The following is a 20349-nucleotide window of genomic DNA, read 5'->3' as shown; positions in this document are numbered from 1 at the left end:
TGAAAAATAAATGGATGGACAGTATGTTGATATATATATGTAATAATGTCTCCCTACATTATACATGATTCATTTTACATGAGGAATATCTCCAAATGCATGGAGACATTGACTTTATTTTATAGGTTTAATTAGGAGATTTCCTGGTGAGTTATTATATCTTCCTAAAAACTCTCGGAGCAACTATGCTGCAACTATGTACTCACATACATATGTTATGTGGGTTGATATTCCTATGCTGAAAGTAGCTACTTACATGTGTAAACTTGATGGTTTGGATATAAATACATCAAATTTGCATGTGGCACAAGGCCGCAGTATAGCTCACCATGCTAATGTGTATCTCTGGTCCTGCCGTTATTAACGTGAACCGTTGGGTGACCTAGTGATATTACACAGGTGCTGAAAGTACACACACAAGGTTGATTATTTCTTTTTTATTGCAGATGCTGGGAACATGGGCAGCACAGGAATAGCACATAATTGTTTTTTTTCTGCTGCCGATTGCAAAGTGTTCAGCTCCCTATCAGACAATTACGTCTTTCCTGTTATAAAATATGACTCACTGCATGTGAAAAGTCGCACATAGTGGGTCATGGTCATGGTTAGCACAAATACAGTTTTTCTATGGCGTGGGAGGGAACAAATATATTGCGCCAATTCTGGAAACAGCTTTTATTGGACAAAAAGGAACATCAGATGTATTAGCCTTAATTAATTAGTCAGCTAATTACTGGTATAACTAGTTAGTCTAATTAATAGCTGGTTATTGACTACACAACAGTTATTATATATGGTAAGAATATGGTGAGGGAAGTGTGAAGACATAAAAACAAACAAATGGATCCCAATAAGAAACCCGGAACTACAATTTATTAAGGCTTTCACAGCACAACTGTTAATAGTATAATGAGTATAAGCTTAGAGATAGTGTTGTACTGTTATACATATGAGCTACATGTCTTTAAAATATTCATGTTCTACACCGAAATCAGTCATGATGCATGTGTGCTCAGTCATTTAAGTACATGTACACACACTTTACGGGACTGTACATAAATTATAGTGCCTGACTTCTTCTCAAAGTGTTCTGTTATGGCCATTATACCTTTATCAGCACTGATTAGAGTAAGATGTTTCTTCAGACTGACAGATGTGCTATTTGCCATCTCCCTCCAAGGCATACTGCTCATTTCAGCATAAATATGAGGATGAGCCAGGACAACAAAAATATCACCGCTGCTCGTGACATTATTTGGCTCACAAAGCCCAAATGTTAATGAATCTTTGGAGAAAAATGGATGACACAAACAGATGGGAAGGGAGTACCAAAAAGTGACAGCAAAAATCTTTCCAAAGCATAATTTGTCCCAGCAGGGAAACACACGCAGACACCAGCTTAAAGGGATAAGCTTATGTCTTGTCATATTAATCCATTCTCCATTGGGATTCCTTCCTTTCGAGAAACACCATTGGTTATATGTATTCATCTATACCTGGTCCACCATTAAATATTTTAATACTGTATTTACATTCATATTTCTAGTAATACAATACGGTTAGCCCTTTGTCTGAAACGGAAGTGTCAATAGTGAATAATAAGAAGAGCTCCTCCACTCTTTCCCCTGGCCTTTAAAAATGAGGAGATGTCCAAGCTGCTGGACAGCGCTGCCTGGTCTGCAGTAAACCATAATCTCCGCCACAGACTTAATGAGCTTAATGTGCACTCCCAGGCCTCTGAGCTTAAAAGGAGTGTGCACAACATAGTGCTATGCAGTTTGCCTCAATGTGTTTGTGAGGAGGCAGTTTCTCACATAAATATTTTTGTAAGTCAAATAAGTATTTAGCTGTGTCTGCTCCTGTGAAATATCTCAAATTTCTTTGAGCAACCTAATCATTGATTATTTAGGCAATTGTTCTGTGTAAAAGGACACAAAGTAAGACTAAAATCTGCTGAAATGCTTCATACTTTCAGAGTGTCCACAGACACTGTGTTTTTTCATTATCATTAGACTCACATTACGTGTCTGAGACCATCTGGTGCCAAAGTGACTGTGCAAACAGATGCATCCAGGGCTGAATGAAGCTGAGTGTAGATGAGCATTTGTAAACAACCCCTATGTCGTCATGCAGCCTAACATATTTAGGGGAAAGTAAATTCAGTCCAGAACCTTACAGTGGATTGAGGCTTCCAAGAAGAACAGATTTTTTTTTTTAGCGTGATTAGGGATAAACTGTGTTTAGTCCTCAGACTCACGACACACTGTGCCCCTAACACTCACTTTCTCCCTGCTGGAGTAAATGCCAGCATCACATGCACTGCCACGCAAACAAATACACGTCAGCACGTTTTCCTTGTTTAAACCTGCCATTAAGACTTTAAAAGAATTCACTTTATTCTGATGACGCTCATTAATCTAAAATTGAAAAGGTGTTAGACTATACCTCTGATCTTTAACTGATATAAACACGGGAAATATGAGGTGTAAATTCAAGGTTTAAATTCTTGGTTAGAGTAACAGTGGTATGTAAAAGTGTCTGCCTCTTCCTGATTTCCTATTTGGTCATATGTTTGTCACATTTAAATGTTTCAGATCATCAAACAAATTCAAATACTAGACAAAGATAACATAAGTAAACACAAAATGCAGGTGTTTGTTATTAGGGGAAAAAAATCCAAACCTATTTCCTGTGTGAAAAAGGGATTGCCCCCTAAACCTAGTAACCGGTTGGGCCACTCTTAGCAGCAACAAGTGAAATCAAGTGTTTGCGATAACTGGCAATGAGTCTTTTGCTGCACTGTGGAGGAATTTTGGCCTACTCATCTTTGCAGAACTGTTGTAATTTAGCCACACTGGAGAGTTTTCGAGCATGAACCGCCTTTTTAAGGTCATGCCACAGCATCTCAATCCGATTCAGATCAGGACTTTGACTAGGCCACTCCAAAGTCTTTGTTTTGTTTTTCTTAAGCCATTCAGGGGTTGACTTGCTGGTTTGGTTTGGATAATTGTCCTGCTGCAGAACTCCAGTGCACTTCAACTTATGGTCACGAACAAATGGCTAGACATTCTCCTTCAGGATGTTTTGGTAGACAGCAGAATTCACAGTTCCATTTCCATTTCTTCCAGGTCCCCAGGTAGCAAAGCAGCCCCAGACCATCACACTACCACCATATTTTACTGTTGGTACAATGTTTCTTTCCTGAAATGCTGCGTTTGTTTCACGTCACATGTAACAGGACTCAAACCTTCCAAAAGGTTCCGCTTTAGTCTCATCATTCCACAGAATAAATTCCCAGAATATGTTATGTCTTGGGGATCATCAAGCTGTTTTTTGGCAAATGTGAGACAAGCCTTTGTGTACTTTTTGGTCAGCAATTGTTTTCTCCTTGAACTCTCCCATGGGTGTCATTTTTTTCACAGTCTTTTTATTCTTCTCTTCTTCTTATTGTTGAATAATGAACTCTGACCTTAACTGAGGCAAGGGAGGCCTGCAGTTCTTTGGGTGTTGTTCTGGGGGTTTTTGTGACCTCTTGGATGAGTCATCGCTGCACGTTTGGGGTAATTTTGGTCAGCCGGCCACTCCTGGGAAGGTTCTCCACTGTTCCATGTTTTCGCCATTTGTCGATAATGTTTCTCATTGTAGTTTGCTGGAGTCCCAAAACTTTAGAAATTAGTTTGTGAAATTATGTTGTGATGCAGATATGGATGATGGAGAACATTCAACCAGGGTATGTGATAGTTTAAAATAAATTTTTGACAAGAGATTGTGTCTTGATTAGCTACAACAGATGTGCAGCATAGGTGAACCTGAAATATCTAAGCTGTCAGAATTGTTCATCCAACCTGGATAGCCTGTGCAGACCCAAGTTTACATGACAAAATGGTAAGTATAATACATAAAATCTCATTCTGTTTGTTTCTTTATCTGCAAACTCCTCTTAACACCATAGCAACCAAACCTTACCTGGCTAAAATGACCCATTTTTAAAAAACATTTATACACTTGTAAAATGTTACAGATGTATCAGATCATTTTTATTTTGCAACAGTGACATCAAATTTATAACCACAAAAACTGAATTGATATGATGATGCATTACGATGCAATCACATTGCCTGCCAACATTCTAGCAACAGGCTAAAATTATTTTGACCTTTTTGCACCCATCACATCTTATAAAAGCATTCTAGTTTTAAAATACCTGGTTGCTTCTCATTTATGGTGATAACATTTTCATTATAACTGCCTAGCAACCATCTAGCAACATGTTAAAGCGACCTAATATTAGCACATAAATAACACCTACCACACATTTTCCCCCTCCAGTGTGATCAAGAAACACACAAATAGGCCAAACAATACTGTAGCATGGACATGTGGTAGTTAAATAAATAAAACTGGTTTCCTAGTAGCAGGTATCTGTTTTCTAGATCTCTGTGCATTAAAGGAAATGTGGGGGATTTGTTTTTTGTTTTTTTTTGCTTTTTAATGATCAATCATTTAAGTATATGATTCAATGAATACCTGTGGGGTTGAACGTGCCCCTGCTTTTAATTGTTCCTTACTTAAAGTTCGCCTCAATGGCCTTAAACAATTGAATGCAATTTCATGATATAAAACAGACTGTCAATCTGCGAGACAGCGGGCTGTGAGATTAACGTAATACTGAAATTCACTGATTGTAAAGAAAACCAATCGTTCATGAATTTGATCAGTTTTTTTCAGAAGCAGAGGGGGTGGTTGCATGAATGAGCACTTTGTGTTCCAAGGACAATGTGACAAATTCTGAATGTCTTACCGGACAAAGGAACACAGTCAACGCTGTAATCACTGGAACAACATCTCTGTCTCCAGGGCAATGCTTTCACAAGAAGTGCAGCGAGTGTGTGCTGTTCTACTGCAGCACCTCAATTAGCTGAAAAGCAATGATAAAAGACTGAGACAAGCAGGAACAAGGAAAATAAACACTTTACAAGAACTCTGGGGATTGAAGTTATACTTAATTTACAGAGTGGCCACTTTCAATCTAGTTGTGAAACGGAACTACAACTGCTTCTGTTTTGTAAAGGTTAGACTCTTTTTCGTGATGCCTTTATGTTGCTAGATAGTTGTACTATTGTTGACATTTTTCTGCTTGGTCCAAGCCTTTTGTAACACTGACTAATAAACTAACACACTCATGCGATACTCAGTATCCCTGCCTTTTGCATGTATAGCACAGAGTTTTCAGTTCTTATTAGCTGACAGAGTCAATGATAACAAAGGAAATAGTGTAGCATACAGTTTCCTGTATTATGACTACTTATCTGATTAAACTTAATGTTCTTGAACATCACAGTTCTCAGTATCTTTGACTGGCTGTAAGTAACCACCAGAAATTGTGCCAATGTAGCTACTTTGTTTCTTTGAAAGTGGAACAAGAGACTAATGTTCAGCACTCTTAAAGGGCAGGAATACTAACTGAGACGACGAAGCACAAAAAGCACAGGTACTGTACTTCTACTTCTCTTAGATATTAATGAAGTATATGTTTTATGTCCTTGAATACTGTGTTTTACTTTGTTACTGTATTCCTCCTTCCCTCAGGTAAGCAGTAAATTCACACTCTATGTATGACTCCTGTATGGGCAAAAAGGTTTTTGTTGTAGGGTAATTTAAATACTTAAGATCACTGAGCTCCAGTTCAGCTATAAAATGATGATATCCCAATAATTGCATATTTCTTCTTGAAACACCATTGCTTTTAAATAAATGAGTTTCTAACTTGGCCCATTATCTTGTAACAATGTAATGTTTGGCAAAATGAGCTATTAGTTGCAATAATCCTATAGTGTTACTTTTTATGTTACTGACATGTCTCATAATCCAGGTTTCTGCTTTAAACTGTAAACAATTTGCATTATAATGCTTAAGCTCCTTAACCAAACTCCCGCTGCTTTTTCAGAGTCCATTCAGCAGGACAATGCAAACGATTTTTATTGTACTGCATTTATTGTAATGTTTCCTCAAGCAATTTCTTCCTCGTGCGTGTAACAAAGTAGAAATCCACCAGTACGCTACGTTTGGGGTTATGAATGTAACCTTTGTTTTCTTTCTTTCTGAGAGACGGGAACATTGCATTTCATCTTCATTAAAGAAAACAGAAACGGAACGTTATCATTACTTTCTCATTTAATTTTCTCTTTAGTTTATAAAAATGTGTCAAAATGCATTAAAACACAATATTTTTCTCAGGAATCATACAAAGCCACAGCAGAAATTGTATATACAGGCATCTGTCTTCACCTCTATCAAGACTTCAATTGTTTCTGGTGTTGCTCTCAACAGTTACTGTTTAATCAGCTGGAGAAACACCAAAGCTACTTTGAACTTTGCAGGTGTTATGAAGGTCAGTAATGGGTTGAAAGCCAAATTCAAATTTCTGATCAGTTCTGATTGAAATGAATTGAGCAAGAGCGCCTAAAAATGTTGCATGTCAAAGCTTTTGAATCACAATAAGAGTTTAAGAGTAAAGCAAGTCATGCAACTTGCAACATTAAGTTGGAAAGGAGGTTTGGAAACTTTCTTTGTACCCCAGAGTTTCAGCAATACAAACTCAGCTTTTGCCCTATTCTTTCACAACCTGATGTCTTTGACAGATTATACACTGATCCCAGACCAATCGACTTACCATCACTGGGTTGTCTGAACCCAACATTAAATTAGGTTATGGTTAGGGGTCCTTTGACCTTTAAAAAAACGCATCTTTTAAAACAATGAGCTGGATTGTTTTAGATTGTGATGAGACAATAAACCAAACTGTGAAATACAGCTTAAGTAACAGACCCATGCATTTAAAGTTCAAAAATACTTTGCTCAGACAGGATACTACATCTCAGAAAAACATAACATTGGTAGCTGTTTTGTCTTTCACCCCAAAAACTAATCTAAAAATAATGCCGCCCAGTGATCCTGTTACAAACTGTGTGGAATGTAGAGGAGGAGGAATGCATGCCTATTTTGTGTGTGCATCATCATAAAAGCACTTTGTCTGTCCTGTGACAAAACTTTAGGTTACCTGTATATTTTTTTTCATGTTGTTTTGAACAGGTAAGTAAATTAAGGTAGAGGTTAGGTAAGTTAGGGACAACTAGTTATGTTGGGAATAGGTTTAGGTAGGATTAGGTTGATTGGATGGTTAAAATTAAGCATTGCATAAAAGGGTTAAGTTCCTGGTTGGAGTTAAGCAAAACAAAATTGGGGGACAGACTGCTACAAAAATGTTCTGTTTATTCATGATGAATGTTTTGAGATTTCGCCATTCACAGAGAAGTCCATAACAAATCAGGCTGTGTATTATGCCATTCTTCTGATGAATTACTATGTATATTTTGCACCATGATGTCCTGGAGATTCATTGGACTCCTTTTTGGGGGGTATACAAAATTAAGTCCACGTAACTGATTTTAGTATGAAGGCTTAGCTTGAGGTTTGGATAAGGTTTGGATTAAGTTGAACGTTAAGACAGGACTCCAGGAAACAAACATAAATCAAAGTAATGTCCTCTAAAGTGATGAAAACACGAGTTTGTGTGTGTGTTCGTGTGTGTGTGTGTGTGTGTGGGGGTGTCCCTCGCGCCCCACCTCCCTGTCCTCCATCCAATCAGAGCACAGAACGGCCACTCGGGCCTCGCGACCATGGAGCGGCAGCAGCAGCAGCGGGGAGCGGAGTGAGGAGACAGTGGGGGAGGGTCACGTGTGTACACACTGTAGAGCTCAGCAGCACTCCAGCAGTAGTAATGCCTGTAACGGTCGGCCCCCTTTCAGATCCAGCCTCGTCCGAAAAGTTGATAGATGCGAAGCGAAACAACTGAAATCCACTAAAACGTGATTTTTCCCTTCCCGCTGTTTTACTTTTCACGAGCGCAAGTCTTTTTTTTCCATACCCAAATGAAACGACTGAGAAATGCCAGTGGAAATGCTACATCAAAACCCAATGCCTCCCTAGGGTTGTCACCGATCCAAGCCTATACGTTTGTGGTGAGTTCTCTTCTCGTTTCCATTGTTTCATCTCGACAAATACGAAAGGTATCGGTCTCTGGCTTTCACCTGAAAGTGGGAAGAAGTGAATTTGCACCGCTGGGGATGACTAGATGCGAGAGTGAGTAGTCGCAGTTGTGCCAACAAAGAAGGGGGTGTAATAAATAATGGTAAAGTCGTGACAGCTATCCTCGCTTTCATCTGCCTGGTCAAGTGTAATGACACGGCGTGAAGAAAAATAAATAAACCCCCCCTCCAACTCCATTAGCTGGTGTTTTCTTAGCTTTGTTCAGCTTCAGAAGTTCCACAATTTTAGCGACGGGCTTGTATTTGGAAAACAACACCTGACGAGGAGGTTTCTCACGGGATCAGCTTTCTGAGGTGCAGGGGAGAAAAAAAGTTGTATCATTTTGATCAAAAGGCCTCTCAGGTAATCTGCTCTTTATATGAATAATCATTTCCAATCTGTTGTTGATACCTTCTGTTGGGAGCTAAAACTAGTGGCTCTGTTAACTGTGAGGAATATGTATGTTATGACAAGCTGCAACATGAGCACAGCTTTGTTACCTAGGTCTGAATGCGCTCCCTTATATCCATGCCTACACATATACAGTCTTGTAGTGCTAAACCATTAAGATACACACAAAAAATAGTCTTAATCTTAATTTTAATGAGGTTTTACACCCAACTTTCGGTTTGTTTTGACAGATCGTGTGTCTTTGCTTTACCTACTTCAGTCCTTTTTTTACTTCATCATTGCTTTTAGCAGATGCAGGAAGGTTATTACTGGTAATTACTATATTTTATCATTCATTTTGAAATGGGTGCCACTTCATTGCGAAGTAGCTCTAGCCACTAGTCAGTGGTGCTTGTCACCCAAATGAAATGCTTCTTAAGACTCGGTCTTTGCACTTGTTGTCATCAACTTCATCCATGTGACCGGAGGGCAACTGGGCGTGTGTGGCTGTGGCTTAATGACAGTAAGCCTGCTTTGTGCTGACCATTGAACTCTTCACTTTGTTGAAGCCGCTGACAGTTCAGCAAGTTGCCGGAAAAGAAGCCGGGAAGTCTGCTGAGACTCAGACCGACCTATGTTTGCCCAGACTCTGTTACACTAGAACTCAATAAGAGGAACTACTGTTTCCTCAAAGATAATCAGATGATGTTTGACACCCCTTTTGAAGTAGATAATCCATTAAAGCATCAGTGATGCGCTCATTAATCAAGGAAGCAGATCTCTATCGTTTGCAGGAAAATGTGCCGTTTAAAAGCTTTCAGACTCAAGCTATTTTGCCTCCGCTGTACAAAAACTGATAACAATTTGTACAATTTGTGCATAGAACCTTTCCCCAGGGCTTGAATTGGAATGCAATGAGTTACTTTGTAGATTTGAGGGTTATTAAAGAAACGCATGTGCTGTATTGTGTCACCTGTCACGTCTGATGTTGCTGCATAGCAACAGTATCTGAGGCGAGTCTACTGGGGTGATGGCCACCCCTCAGAGTGTGGGTTATTTTGAATATAAAGATTGTACTTAATGTACCATTTTATATCAATGCTGTAGTTATACAATACATACATAACAATAAACCAATGTCCACATTAATAAATCAGTAGTTATGATTCAATAATATCCTATATATGATGATAAGAATAACGCTTGCTTTAATTTTAGATACTTGAAGCATATTTCTTTATATATTTTTAACAGTCTAAATATTGGAAAACAAATAGTCCATGCAAAAACAATCTTCAGTGTCCAATATATTCAAAGCCAATTTTCTACACTGTTTATTTCTAATCAAATATTATGATTTCCGTCCCGTGGACAGCCGTTTGAAAAAGCCCCGGAAACACCCTTGCACAAAAACGTGCAAAAACGAGTGGCGTAATCTTATTTTCTGGCTGTAGTACATTCTGCTGCTGCTGTGTTGCTGTAGACATGGCTACAGAATCATGTGACATCACTCGCAGCTTTCTGAGAAGGGCCTGTAAATTCCAGTAAGGCTATACGAGGGGTGTGCGCCCAGTATGTCACACTGCTCCCATCAGGCGGTGATATCTGGCTTCAGAACGCTGAGACGTCAAGCACGTGGGCGTCACTGTTACACGATCGTGTTTGGTGGGGCCGAAGCATGCCGAAGCAGGGCTGCCCCCTCTGGGGATAATAAACTTGACCACTTTTCACATGGCGTAGTGCAAAAAGTTCAGACAAGGTTTAACCAAGTGTACAACTGCAGTCAAAGTCACGTTCAAGAGTTTTCAGTTTAGGCTATAGAGCTCTCTCCTGGTTTGCATGCTTGTAGCAGTAGATGTAAATGAATGAATAGTTATATCTCCTGTTAGCACAGCTCATAATTAATGTAGCATAAAAGAAGGGAACCGTGATGGGCATGTTCTCTAAGGAACGGTCCTTGAAAGACTTTATTCAACAACCGTATGAAAGGAAAATAAAGTGACAAGTTACCATTCTCCTTGGAAATTAATAAAAGATAATATGCATACTTCAATGACTGCATGAGCTTAGCCCTGACCACAACTGCTCTGACAGCGCTCGTGCCGTAATAACAGCTGGGTGTAGTGTCTCTCTCTGACCTTCACTCAACCCCAACAACGTCACCTCCAGCTGTAGCCTTGACAGGCTCCAAAATGGGATAGAAAATGAAATGGCCCTCATTACACTGAATCAAAACAGACGTGGATCATGCAGCATGAAGCTGTTCTGCCTCCGAGTCAGGGGTGGACGTTTTCTTACACCCCGCTTGTTTTTCCCTCAGCTGAGTAGAAAACTAGTGATTTCATTATCGTGGGCTGCTGGCAAAACGCGCAGAGCTAAAGTGCACTGACTTTCACGACATGAGTGGTTGTTGCCTAGAGTGAATGAATGCTTTTGGTAAACAGCGAGCAGTCCACAAGGATTATACGAAAACATTCATTAGAATGTGGGCTTTTTCAATTTTACATAGCAGGTCATTTAAAGATTCATCTTTGCAAAAATAATATTAATAATGCAACTCTGATATACTCTGCACTGCATTGGTTGTTTGTAAGATTGGATTGGTAATTAAGACAATGCATGTCTTTTGGTCATATTTTTTAATGCATAATATTGTCTGAGAAAATCGGCAATGGTTGTTTTACTATGCATTTTCAGTGTGATCCCTCTAAAGCTTTGTTTATGGTCAGAGCATTGGTTTTTGTGCACTCCACAAGTCTCCACAGCCTCACAACTATTTGACACCGGCATTTGAGGTGTGCAGTCGTCGTGTCAGAGCTCAGAAAAAACAAACAAACCTCAGCATCAATGCTGGAAAAAGTCAAAACAGGAAGCAAAGGAGTTTTCTCCAGAAAGTCTAATTTTTTTCCAAACTGTTGCAGTGTCTCTCTGTGTATATCATCTGTGACTTTGTGTACTGATATATCACAGAAATGGCGGTTAAGACCAACACGATCGTGAAATCGTGTCTCCAACATGGTCACGCCAATCGCACCACAATGGCAAAAAGGCTGTTACTGTTACTGTTGTCATTCACGAAGGCGATGACAGCAAGCATGAACGCTCCCGTTATTTTTCCTCTCGCATGACGTACAGCCTTTTTCCTACTGTTCAAAAAGAATAGAAGCAGAGAGAAAATGCGACCTTTAAGTGGAGAAAAATATCAATACGCCAGCATTGCTTCCTCTCGCAATGCAATTATTGATATGCCGCTGTCAGATATCGATATTTTAGTCAAATTACAGATTACAGATTCTGTAAGTGGATTTCCACAACAACAGCAGACAGCTCCTATTAACTCTGCTTTGGAGGGTTACAACAATACGGCTCCGATTCCCTATGGAGATTATTAATGGGACTTTTTCTTCTGGAGTTGTTGAGCATCACTGCATCCTGAGTGACTTTGTGATTCCCACCATCTATGTGCCCGCAACAGTAAAGCACAACTTTGTCCTCATGGGGGGAGTACTGTCCAGAAGGTCACTAAATTTGTTCCTGAAAAGCAAACTAAGATCTGTTTTTGGCCCGATGAGCACTCCTTTGGATGGGAAGAGTGTCAGGGGAATAAACTGAGATGCGTATCAGGGATTTTCCTGAGGGTTTTTGGCATCCCACAGATGGTTTTAAGGGAAATGGAAAGAAAACTCACCAGCAGTGTTACAGAATTACACTTTTAACCTGTTTTCTTAACTTGGGATTCACATTCTCAAGCATAATAGACTTTTTTTAATAAGATAATTAGATAGAAATAAATTAGAAACCTACACAAAGTGCAAATGTTCGAGTCATACATACGAGAGAAAACAGTTGCCCTCTTTTTTTAACAACTCCTGCAGCTATCAGAAGCTGTAGAGTGAGCCAATGTGTTAATGACAGGGAGTTAGAAATGTCCGTATACAGCAGGTGCTAATTAATGAGGACTGCCAGCCACATTGCAGTGAGTCCTCTTTAATAATCACGAACTTCCCCTTAAGTCATTTTCTCTGTAAGTGATGAAAGGTTGTGGGAGGAAGTAAAGAGTGAATAAGCTTACTGTACTTCTTAGTATATGGAAGCATTGTGGTGGTGGTGGTGGTGAGGGGGGTTTAGCACGAATCGATGAAAAGAGGAGCACTGGTTATAGTGTGCTTTTTTTTCAAGGTCTGCTTTCGTCAATGAGTCACCAAGCTGCCGGTGTTTGAGAGCAGTGTTTACAAGTGGGCTGACCAGTGCTCCCAACTCGGTGAAGACTGCCCTCCTCCCGATCCACTTCTTGTCCGTCTCTGTGCTCCAGCCCCCACTACAGCCCCGTTGCAGCCAATTGGAGCAGCACAGAGGAGAGACTGAGTGTATCTGTGTGTGTGTGAGAGGCTTAAGGCTAAAACAGCCTCTCTGTAGTGGTGTTACGTAAGCACACAGAAGAATGTTTCTCCTTTACTGGCATCGTTACTCATTCTCTGAAAACAAAACTGCCTTCCTACACTTTGTTTCAGGGTGTTCTCGGGGAGAAAATTTCCAGAAAATTCTGCACAGATTAGCGGGCGTACTGTTTCCATGTAAAAATGTTATCGTCCCTTCCCAAAAGCAGTTTTGCATGTGGAAACATCTCTCTCAATTTAGTTCTGAGGAAAGGAAATATTGTGGGACCTGAGTTATTTACTTTAGCTTATAATAATAATCTTCCGAAGAATGACCCCAGTTAATTATGTAAGGAAACATCTAAATCATCCAGCCCCATCAGCTTCACTCCTAAATGTTCCTGACATCTACGCTGTCTCCCCCTTTCCTTTGTTTTTTGACCTTGTCCTGAACTCCAACCTACACCACGTCCTTCGCTGACCCTTCACCAAAGCCTGCTTCACATTTCACTCTTTATAAATCTACCCATCGCCGCCTGCCCAGCCCCCAGGCAGCTTGGCAGTAACTTTGAACGGAAGATAAATGCTTTTGACTGGGCACCAAAGCTGTCTGTGAAATGTTCTTCTTTATCACGCTGCGTGTGAATGAAAAATATAAGGGCAGCTCTGCACAGTCAGCGGCGCTCTTGCATGCAACTGTAGGAGGGAGAACGAGGAGGCCGAGGCAGAGCGAGGGAGAGACGCCAAGGTGTCAAACAAATGCAGTTTTGTATTCTTCCACCAGAACAAAGGCCTCATTTTCTCTGGCCAGTGAGGAGCAATGGTGGGTTTTTGAGGCTGAGCTAGCAAATCAAACATATTGTGAGGCGTTTGTATTCAGTCAGTCAGATGCAGTGAAGTGAAATTAACAGTGTTACCCGTGGCATAATAGGCGAGACGTGGTGGACGTGTTTTTGTGTCGCGGCCTTGCTTAAAAAACTAATCATTTTAATAATATCAAGCAGGATAAACTCAGAGACCTTTTCATAAAAGCCATAAATATGACATAAAATAAAGATAGTTTTGGGTGATGTTAAAAATAAGTTTTAAAATGTTTTACAGTCATATATACTGCTGTACACGCATAGATGACAAATTAAAGGAAAAGCCTGAACTCAGTGGCTCCCTTAAGCTGTTGAGCGTATTTCGTTGTGCACATTGTTTAGGTGCACTTGTTCCCTAAAGCCCAGTCCGCATATAAAGGGATTTACCTCTGACGGTTGCCTAGGTAATCCACTAATGTATTTAGTCATATGTCAACAGCTGTATCCTTTACTTCCACGGATTGTTGCTTCAGTCTCTCACCTAAAGGTGAGGTACATTTACCTCAATATTCGCCCCCTTTGTGTCACCAGTGGTTATTTTTCCCCACCGTCACCACAAGTTGCTGAATTCATTGACATGTTATGGTCACTGCTAGGCTCTTCCTATGTCTGTGCCCCTTAAGAGGGAAATCCCTTTGCAAGACAAAATACAGTGACTGTTTTTATCCTATAATGAAACATTTCTGTCACGATGGTCGTCATCAAAGCCCCTCTAAAAGAAAGTCTGGCGACTTGACTGTTATTTTGACTCATGTCTGGGTTGTTATTTTAAAGCCCTTATCTAAATGAATGGGGAAACAAGAATGACTCACTTTAACGTAAAAATTAAATGTTTATAATCAACAGTCACATCCCAGGAAGAAAAGGTTTTAAAAGCTTCTTCCTCTTGAAAGCTGTATGCATCACGAGTGAGAAGGAGTTACTGTTCTTCTTCTACTGTAACCCTTCTACTCCAACAGGATTGGCTAATATGTTTCCTGTTTAAGCTGTTAATTGGCTCACCACTTATGCCCTCATTGGTGGCCACCATCATTAGCATTTCAGAGGTCCTTCACTGTTCCCTGTGTGTCACTAGAGTTGTCTTTTTTCAGGATTTCAATGCCCTGATTCAAAGGGCGCAAGAAGCCACTTAATGATTTGCTCTGTCTGAAAATGATGGAGAGTTCAAATAGCAAACGTGCTATTCAGCTTTCTCTGGTAACCGTTCGATTGTTATTCGAAGCTCGCATTCAGTCCTAAACCGCTCTCTGATGACTCTGCATAGTTGTGGTACATTTATGGCACGCTTTATCTTTATCTGTTCTAATTTGCACTGCACCGTGTTTGGATTTATTATTCAAAGGAATTCCAAACATTACTCTTTAACAGTTATTAACCTCAGACTTTGCGCGTTTGTCCTGTTTGTACAGTGGCACTTGGCAAAAGGCGTGTAGGTGCATTACCTCCAGCTTCTGACAGTGGAAGCACGTGATGAGGGAAATTCATATATGTTAAACAAACAAAAAGAAAACAAAAGCCACACAAACTTTAGGATGTTGTGAACTTTATGGTTTTTGAGAAGAATGGTAAACTAATCCTTATAGCAAAGCTTAAGAGTTTAATGAATCTACCAGGAATTCTATGTTATTTTTACCTTTATCATACACATATCTCATTAATGACTAATTCTTTTCTCCTTGACTCTGTCCACAGTCGACCTGTTGAGAGTGCTTGATCCGTGTCAGAGCCCAGCGATGTGGATCTGCATGGTTTACAATGAGACGGACACCAGCGTGGACTTCCGGCTCTGCCGGGACTTTGGCCTCATCCTGTCAATCCTCTCCCTCATCTACCTCCTGGTGTGTTTCCCACTGGGCCTGTGCTACAATATGCTGCTGGTCGTGGTCAACCTCTCAAACAAGGTGTCCATGACCATGCCTGATGTCTATTTTGTCAACATGGCCATTGCGGGTCTCGTGCTCAACCTGGTGGCGCCCGTGGAGCTGCTGAGCTCCACCTTCACCCGCTGGCATGTGTGGGAGTATAACAATGAGGTTTACATCACCCTACTCATCCTCTTCAACATCTCATCTCTGGTTATCATGTATTCCACCACGCTGCTCAGTCTGGACTACTACATAGAGCGCGCGCTGCCTCGCACGTACATGTCGAGTGTGTATAACACCAAACATGTGTGCGGGTTTATCTGGGGCGGCGCAGTGCTCACGAGCTTCTCCTCGCTGCTCTTCTATGTGTGCAACCACATCTCCACCAAGATGGTCGAATGCTCCAAAATGCAGAACAAGGAGGCAGCGGACTCGATCATGATGTTCATCGGCTACGTGGTGCCCGCCCTGGCTGTGCTTTATGCTTTTGTGCTCATTCTGCGCATCAGGAAGGAATCTACACCATTGGATCAGGACTCTGCTCGCTTGGACCCTTCCATACACAGGTTGCTGCTAGCTTCAGTCTGTGTGCAGTTCGTACTGTGGACTCCGTACTACATGACTCTTTTAGTACATACTGTAGTTGTTGCACCAGGATACATTAGCAGTGCACGTTACTTACCTATCTATTATTTCTTGAGATGCGTATCTAAACTGTTGGCGTTCTCCAGCAGCTTTGCAATGCCTCTTATGTACAGGCAGATGAACAAAAACTTCTCCAACAAGCTCCAGCGGCTGCTCAGGAGGCTGCATTGCAGAGACCAGTCCTGCCCTCGTGAACGCTCAACAGTGCAGCAAGTGGTGACGTGAGATCCCCCGCCCCCCTTGCTTGCATTTTCCACTTCTCGGCCTAGCCAGCACTTATCTCCCCTCTATAGCGCCAGTATCTGACGGGGATCTCTCACAACCCCGGACTGTTTTGAGAGCGACGTAGCTAACTCTGGAATTTCCTGTCACCTTCCCGGATTTTAATCTGTTCTATCTAGGTCTGCAATGAGGGGACAATGCAAACAAAAACCACTAAGTGCTGGGTTTTTTTTGTTTGTTTGTTTATTTTTAATACATTTCTCCACCAAGAAACTCAGGCTTCTAGTTTAAGGGTAGTAAATTGGGAACAATCATCCAATAACTACCGAGGACAGAGTTTCACAACAAAAAAATCCCGTTTTTCCGCATCCTCCTTTGGGAGTGGGTGTGGTTTTTGTGCCTACATTTCACCTCTAACACACAAGCAGATCCAATAAGCTATAAAAGTTTAATTATCAAATGCAGCCAAGTTACTTAGTTTTTTAACAGAACCCTCTCCACCCCTGCAATAATCATTTTAATAATATCAAGCAGGATAAACTCAGAGACCTTTTCATAAAAGCCATAAATATGACATAAAATAAAGATAGTTTTGGGTGATGTTAAAAATAAGTTTTAAAATGTTTTACAGTCATATATACTGCTGTACACGCATAGATGACAAATTAAAGGAAAAGCCTGAACTCAGTGGCTCCCTTAAGCTGTTGAGCGTATTTCGTTGTGCACATTGTTTAGGTGCACTTGTTCCCTAAAGCCCAGTCCGCATATAAAGGGATTTACCTCTGACGGTTGCCTAGGTAATCCACTAATGTATTTAGTCATATGTCAACAGCTGTATCCTTTACTTCCACGGATTGTTGCTTCAGTCTCTCACCTAAAGGTGAGGTACATTTACCTCAATATTCGCCCCCTTTGTGTCACCAGTGGTTATTTTTCCCCACCGTCACCACAAGTTGCTGAATTCATTGACATGTTATGGTCACTGCTAGGCTCTTCCTATGTCTGTGCCCCTTAAGAGGGAAATCCCTTTGCAAGACAAAATACAGTGACTGTTTTTATCCTATAATGAAACATTTCTGTCACGATGGTCGTCATCAAAGCCCCTCTAAAAGAAAGTCTGGCGACTTGACTGTTATTTTGACTCATGTCTGGGTTGTTATTTTAAAGCCCTTATCTAAATGAATGGGGAAACGAGAATGACTCACTTTAACGTAAAAATTAAATGTTTATAATCAACAGTCACATCCCAGGAAGAAAAGGTTTTAAAAGCTTCTTCCTCTTGAAAGCTGTATGCATCACGAGTGAGAAGGAGTTACTGTTCTTCTTCTACTGTAACCCTTCTACTCCAACAGGATTGGCTAATATGTTTCCTGTTTAAGCTGTTAATTGGCTCACCACTTATGCCCTCATTGAAGCAACAGTGGTGGCTGGTATACCCATAAGCAACCACCACTAATGAACGGTGTGCGTGCCAGTGGAAATCACTGTTTACCGCCCTCAAACTATAAGCCTCGGCCACTTCTTTTTTTTTTAATTTGAACTCAGTTTTCCTTCTGCTTGAATTTGTTTTGATTATCAGATTAAATAATCTTCACATGTTGAAGCTGGAGTACAATATTAAGTTTGTCTTGGACACCAATACTACCCTGTGGCTAGAACTAAGTACTGATATTAAGATATGTTCCCATTTTAATTTCAAAGATTGTATTCTGAAGTTTTGATCCACTCAAACATACAAAGAGATTATTTTTACGTCTGTCAAGCTCCACTATATATATACAGACACACACACACATCTACACCACTTTGAAATCACACAGAACTAAATGGAACACTCACGTAAAGCTTGTATTCAGGGTTCAGACATAACCAGTATACCTCGTGTGATCTCTGCTGATTATAACCTTACCTGATAACCACAAACAGTTTGAAATCCCCTCATTAAGCTGAGCTGACAGCCAGTGTTCTGTTAACTTTTGATCTATTTCTGCAGGAATTATCCACCCAGTGGATCAGTGAACCCCCACACAGGGTCACAGAGAGAGCCCTGAGGGGTTGTCATGCACAGGCCACAAGACTCATGACTGGCTGTGAAGTTTTTGCACACTAACAGTATCAAAAACCTTCTTAAACATATGAAAAGCCCACTTGATAAGCACCTAGAAGCAGTGTGTACAATACAGAAGAGTTTGAACTTTAATGCTGCTCACATGCACATTATTATCAAAGCTGCTTTGCTTCCTTGCCTCCCATGGTAAACAGTGAACATAACAATCTGATGGCGACGAATCCCAGCTATCAGAACTAAAAACACGTTCTAGCATTCGGTCTGCTGCTTCACTGCATTAGTTTGCATATTGAATTAAAAGGCCAGTTTGTTAATCAGCCTGTGAAATGATACACCAGCAAGGTGGGGCGTCCACTCGAAGTTAAATGGAGACGGGCGCGCTCTGATATGAATCGTATGTTTGTATTCAGTTTTAATTTACACCTTCAAGCACACATTAACTCTGTTAATGACCCAAAGCTGAGCTGAAATGTTTGAAGTATTTGGGCGAGTGCTCTTTTGCTGTAAAATGTGAAGGAATGCCAGATGTACTAACAGGTTTGACCCTTTTTTTCTGTCAAGATTATAACAAAGTCACATACACACTCTCTCTATTTTTCCAAGCATTTCATGCGCTGCCCTCGTTACATGCATATGGATTCGGTCACTGGGAAATAGTATTCACCTAAAATGCATCATGTGCTGCCCCACAAAATCCTTGAATGGATGGTTTTTGGCACAGTTAATCATTATTTGCTCTCAGTTCAGTGTCCTAATGTGAACTGAGCATTTAGGAATGAAGAGCAAACACTGGACTGAATTTCTAAAAGTCCTTTTATTTTGTTAAATGTAGCATAGAAATTGCTACGTTTTGTAATTATAAGTTCATTCCTCCGAAAAACATACTTAAATTGATTTTATGCAGTTCATGTGATACACTACCAACTGCATGTAAGTGTTATGAAAAGATATCCAAACAGAGGGTGCTCATAATTAATCTTTTTTAGCATAAGTCCTGAAGCTGCACCAAACGACACTAAGAGAGTGACAATCATGTAGAGATTCCAGTAGCTAAATAACTGCACTGTTTTGCTTCAAAATACCATCGAGTTTTTCTGAATTGCTTGAAGATGATGTGTGCATGTGCTGCCTAACTTTGCCTGATCAGTTTTCTTTAACCACTGCTGCAATTTCATCCATTAGTCTGTTTTTTTTAAAATGTTTTTTAACTATCCAACCCCAATCCCTTGGCAGAATTAATGATCAGCGGTCACTACATGGAGTGATAGCGTGATGTTCACATCTAGAAACTAAAGCGTGATCAAAGCTCAAATCACACCTAACTCAGATGGCTGCTCGTGTCTGAGAATGGTTTATTATTTCAGAGGTGGCCAAAACCTCGCGTCGGCGCAAAGAAACAGCCCTAAGAGGTCTTGTATGTTGAACGAGTACAGATACATTTTAGTTATTTGAACAACCAAACCTCAAACATCCAGATGAATCCACATTCAGATGTTATGCTTTTGTGACTGTGTATACAAATGTATATGTATAGTACAAAATGATTTGTATATATTGTATGTAAAAATCTTGCAGGAGGACACCATGCTCTTTGAAAAAATACAGTATTATTTTCTGAGAGATATATTTAGATTCTATAAGTACTCTACTGTCAGCTGAGTCAAAGACTGATTAAACAATAAACTAAAATGGATATAACCGCTCCTTCCTGTCTCAGTGAAATCTTACCATTCGTGTGGTCATGTGAACAATGTTTCTGTTTGTCAGATGTTTGTATTATTTTTAAATAGTGTACATGTTTGTGTTTTGAATCCATAGATCTGAGCTTACGT

The 20349-nt window shown here is 40.3% G+C and overlaps 1 protein-coding gene across 1 annotated transcript; it reads left to right on the top strand.

Moving 5' to 3' along the window:
• Nucleotides 1–7686: 7686 nt before the first annotated feature.
• gpr146 (G protein-coupled receptor 146) lies at nucleotides 7687–19993 on the top strand. Its single transcript, XM_085404353.1, has 2 exons — nucleotides 7687–8021; nucleotides 15410–19993. The coding sequence occupies exon 2, from the start codon at nucleotides 15451–15453 to the stop codon at nucleotides 16450–16452; it is 1002 nt and encodes a 333-aa protein (XP_085260479.1). The 5' UTR covers nucleotides 7687–8021; nucleotides 15410–15450; the 3' UTR covers nucleotides 16453–19993.
• The last annotated feature ends 356 nt before the right edge of the window (nucleotides 19994–20349 follow it).

The sequence above is a fragment of the Rhamphochromis longiceps genome, linkage group LG4 (assembly GCF_057381845.1).
Source record: "Rhamphochromis longiceps isolate RC_006_pf linkage group LG4, R_longiceps_female_GT1.1, whole genome shotgun sequence".
NCBI lineage: Eukaryota > Metazoa > Chordata > Actinopteri > Cichliformes > Cichlidae > Rhamphochromis > Rhamphochromis longiceps.
Note: the sequence above shows the minus strand (reverse complement) of the source record. Positions and strands in the feature narration are given on the sequence as shown.